This window comes from Eurytemora carolleeae, unplaced genomic scaffold (genome assembly GCF_000591075.1).
Source record: "Eurytemora carolleeae unplaced genomic scaffold, Eaff_2.0 scaffold608, whole genome shotgun sequence".
Taxonomy (NCBI): Eukaryota; Metazoa; Arthropoda; class Copepoda; order Calanoida; family Temoridae; genus Eurytemora; species Eurytemora carolleeae.
In genome coordinates, this window is record NW_019396527.1 from 108,516 (window position 1) to 113,089 (window position 4,574).

The 4,574-nt window shown below is 27.1% G+C and overlaps 1 protein-coding gene across 1 annotated transcript in view; it reads left to right on the forward strand.

The window, feature by feature from the left end:
- LOC111704891 (calcium channel flower) overlaps nt 1-2,133 on the forward strand; it is a gene marked incomplete in the record, with an annotated part of 2,336 nt that extends 203 nt beyond the window's left edge. Inside the window, 1 exon segment of the mRNA XM_023477277.1 lies at nt 1,467-2,133. Coding sequence (XP_023333045.1) covers nt 1,467-1,563 — 97 coding nt within the window.
- Nucleotides 2,134-4,574: the final 2,441 nt, after the last annotated feature.

The following is a 4,574-nucleotide window of genomic DNA, read 5'->3' on the forward strand; positions in this document are numbered from 1 at the left end:
TAATCTATTCATTCTTCAATTCATCTAGTTCTTTATTAATCTATTCATTCTTCAATTCATCTAGTTCTTTATTAATCTATTCATTCTTCAATTCATCTAGTTCTTTATTAATCTATTCATTCTTCAATTCATCTAGTTATTTATTAATCTATTCATTCTTTGATTCGTTGATTTTATTGTTCACCCATCCTTTTATCAATGCACCTTGTTTATAAATCTATTCATTGATCAATTTATTCATCCTTTTATAAATCGATTCATTAATCAATTCATTCATTTGTTTATAAATCTATTCATTGATCAATTCTTTCATTTGTTTATAACTCTATTCATTGATCAATTCATTCATTTGTTTATTAATCTTTTCATTTATAAATTCATTTATTTAATTATCAATCTATTAATTAATCAATTCATTTATTTGTTTATTAATCATTTATTTATAAATTTATTTATTTAATTATCAATCTATTCATTGATCAATTAATTTGTTTGTTTATTTATCTATTCATTGACTTATTTATTTATTTAATAATCAATTCATTGATCAATTAATTTATCTAATTATTAATCTATTCATAGATCAGTTAAATTATTTGTTTCTTCATTTTTCCTTAATCAATTCATTTGATGGTTTATTAATCTATTCATTGATCTTTTAATCAATTCATTGGTCAATTTATCTAGTTGTCTTTTAATCTATTCATTGGTCAATTTATCTAGTTGTCTTTTAATCTATTCATCGATTAATTCATTTATTTGGTCATTTTTCTTCTTATTCAATATATTCAATTTTTATTAAATAATCTATTTCAGTAATAGGTTACATTATTCGTTTAATAATTTACATTTCTATTCACAAATCTATTCATCATCTATTCCTGTAAATACCTGGTAATCTTTACATTTGTCAAAAAAGATTTTTGAATTAATTTAAAGATTTTTTTTTCTTAGAATCTGATAATTCCTAGTATTTCTTTAAAAACTCTTTAACGTTTTTTACAGATTTTCCCAATAAATTAAATTGATATTTTGCTTTTCACTTTAAAGCAAAGTTTACCTTTACATTATTCAATGTGAAGGATTAAAGACAAGTTTACCTTTACATTATTCAATGTGAAGGATTAAAGACAAGTTTAATGATTTATAAGTTCTCAAATTTGTATTCATATATTGGAATTCAGATGAAACATTCCAGTTAAAAATTTCTATGGAACTTTGCTTATAATTTGTCATGGAATTTGTTCTTTTTTGTGAGAAATAACATTTACTATTAACACACAGTGATAAGCAATTTTATTAGAGTTTTGATTGTTTTGATTGTTTTTTAATCGGCAGATTCTCTTTGTTTCCAAGTTTATGTAAAATTGAAAAAGAAAGTCGTATTTATTGTATTTACATAGGCGACGACGACTGTATTGAAATTTTATATTATTCTGATAGCCTAATATTTTATTGTATTTCAGAGCGAGTAATGCAGAGATGGCTGCTGCTGCCCGCGGAAACACAGAGCCGGACGAAAAAAATATAATGGATGACAGTGATTGGCAGTCAAACCCTTAAATAAACCAAACCAAACTCATCGACGCCATCTTGACGGAAAAAAAACTCAGCTGATTTGACTTATTCTGATAACTGAACCTTAAGTAGCTCTCATGGTTCGTACTATTTGAAAACACATTTTTAAAATACTCGATGATGTATTTGTTTAAATACACAGCTGTTTGACAATATTTGTAAATACTCCTCCTCTTTCCCTCTCCAGACCCCTCTCAACCCAATTCTTCCAATTCATACCAGAAAACAATATCACCCAGATCTCTTCCCCTCTCCAGACCCCTCTCAACCCAATCCTTCCCATTCATACCAGAAAACAATATCACCCAGATCTCCTCCTCTTTCCCTCTCCAGACCCCTCTCAACCCAATTCTTCCCATTCATACCAGAAAACAATATCACCCAGATCTCTTTAAATGTAATATTGTGAAAAGTAGGTTCCTTAAAACAGTAAATTTTGTAATTTCAAAATTATCGGTAAATCAATCAAAATGGACTTTTCATTAAAAAAAAATATTTATTTAAAAACTTGAAATTTTCTTGCAGAACGTTTAGCAACGTTGTCCTAATTTAATTTTAAAAACCATCTAATGAGACAAACATCGCCATTATTTTAATTGAAAAAAAAATTGTGGAAAGTTTTCAGAAAAATTAGATTTATCATTATTAAATATATTAGGTAATACATAGTTATCCAAAATAGATGTAAATGTAAACTGTAAATTGTATGTACTTTGGACCTGGTGTACCCATTATATCATTACATACAGTTTAATATGTACCCTTTACATAACTGCTAAAAGTACATATAGTACATACAAAGTCAAGAACTGTACAAAATGTACATTGGTACAAGATATTAGCTGATTTTTAATTGTACAATAATTTAGAGCACTCTACTATAAACAGAATGTACATTGTAATACATACAGTACACACTTAATAATGTACACCATATAGCCCATTTTAAATTAGGCTGATTTTACTGAACTATTTTAGATAAAGTAAAAACAGATAATCCAAAGTACTGTGAAGTTTGTACATTACAACAATTCATGAATAAAACATGTACTGTACACTTGAACATTGTACATTGTACATTATGCATGTATGTACGTATTAAGTTACTCAATTATTTCAAAATAATGTTTTGCAAACATCAAAGTTCCAGGAGAATTACCTACATAGTTCCAGGACAATTAACTAAACAGTTCCAGGACAATTAACTAAACAGTTCCAGGACAATTAACTAAATAGTTCCAGGACAATTAACTAAATAATTCCAGGACAATTAATTAAATAGTTCCAGGACAATTAACTAAATAGTTCCAGAACAATTAACTAAATAGTTCCAGGACAATTAACTAAACAGTTCCAGGACAATTAACTAAATATTTCCAGGACAATTAACTAAATAGTTCCAGAACAATTAACTACATAGTTCCAGGACAATTAACTAAAAAGTTCCAGGACAATTAACTAAATAGTTCCAAAACAATTAACTAAATAGTTCCAGGACAATTAACTAAATAGTTCCAGGACAATTCACTAAATAGTTCCAGGACAATTAACTAAATAGTTCCAGACAATTAACTAAATAGTTCCAGAACAATTAACTAAATAGTTCCAGGAAAATTAACTAAACAGTTCCAGGACAATTAACTAAATAACTCCAGGACAATTAACTAAATAGTTCCAGGACAATTAACTAAATAGTTCCAGGACAATTAACTAAATAATTCCAGGACAATTAACTAAATAATTCCAGGACAATTAACTAAACAGTTCCAGGACGATTACAGGACAATTAACTAAATAGTTCCAGAACAATTAACTAAATAGTTCCAGGACAATTAACTAAATAGTTCCAGGACAATTAACTAAATAGTTCCAGGACAATTAACTAAATAGTTCCAGGACAATTAACTAAATAGTTTCAGAACAATTAACTAAATAGTTCCAGGACAATTAACTAAACAGTTCCAGGACAATTAACTAAATAATTCCAGGACAATTAACTAAATAGTTCCAGGACAATTAACTAAATAGTTCCAGGACAATTAACTAAATAATTACAGGACAATTAACTAAATAATTCCAGGAAAATTGACTAAACAGTTCCAGGACAATTAACTAAAGTTTTTAATGATTTTATCTGAATCTCCCTGTAGACCTGAAGGAGAGGATTTTATGATAAAAGAAATGTTTTCATTTAATATTTGTACAGGTTGTGCTAGAATCATAAAATGTTGACAACTTTTTCTTCATTTGATGATTTGACTCTTTTGATTTTTTAAAAATTTTAAAATATTTCTTTAAAAAATTATTTGCGGAACCTTATTTTAGTGAATTTAATTTTCCATGTATTTAATAAAGTTTTGATATTTTCTATGCTAAAATTTTCAAAAATTTTCAATTTTTTAAATAAGTTTGTTTGAACTTAAACTTACAAACATTATGTAGATTATCATGGAGTAGACTAGTTTGAATATCGTCTTTACTGTTGATAAATGTCAGCTTTATTCTCGGTGAAGGTATTTGACCAAATACTAATTTATTTATTGTTTAAAAAGAAGTAAAATAAAAATCAATCCTGTTATTGACTGTATTTTTCTTATTTTTAACATTTGTAAAAATATTGTTATGAAATATACAATATATATGTAAAATCAAATTAAACCTGAAAACGCGCGAGAAACCTTTATGGAAGAATACTCAAACTCTGTGAACCCTGTAGTAAAGCTAGTTTAGTTTAGTTTAAGATTTAAGTTTTTCCCCTCTTAAAGTTTGTCACAGTACAATCTCAATTCATAAATGCATTATTTTCAAGGAAAACTGCAAAAAATCTACTGACTCTCAAATGTCGTCTTCCTTTCTAGTAATTTGATAATCTTTGGTAATCAGTTAGTTTCAAGTACAGGGTGTCCCACGAAACATGACAGTATGCAGGATGACTTGAATGTCGTCTTGATTTTTGATATAATGTGCTGCGTTTATTTGTCAACCTAATTTTAGAA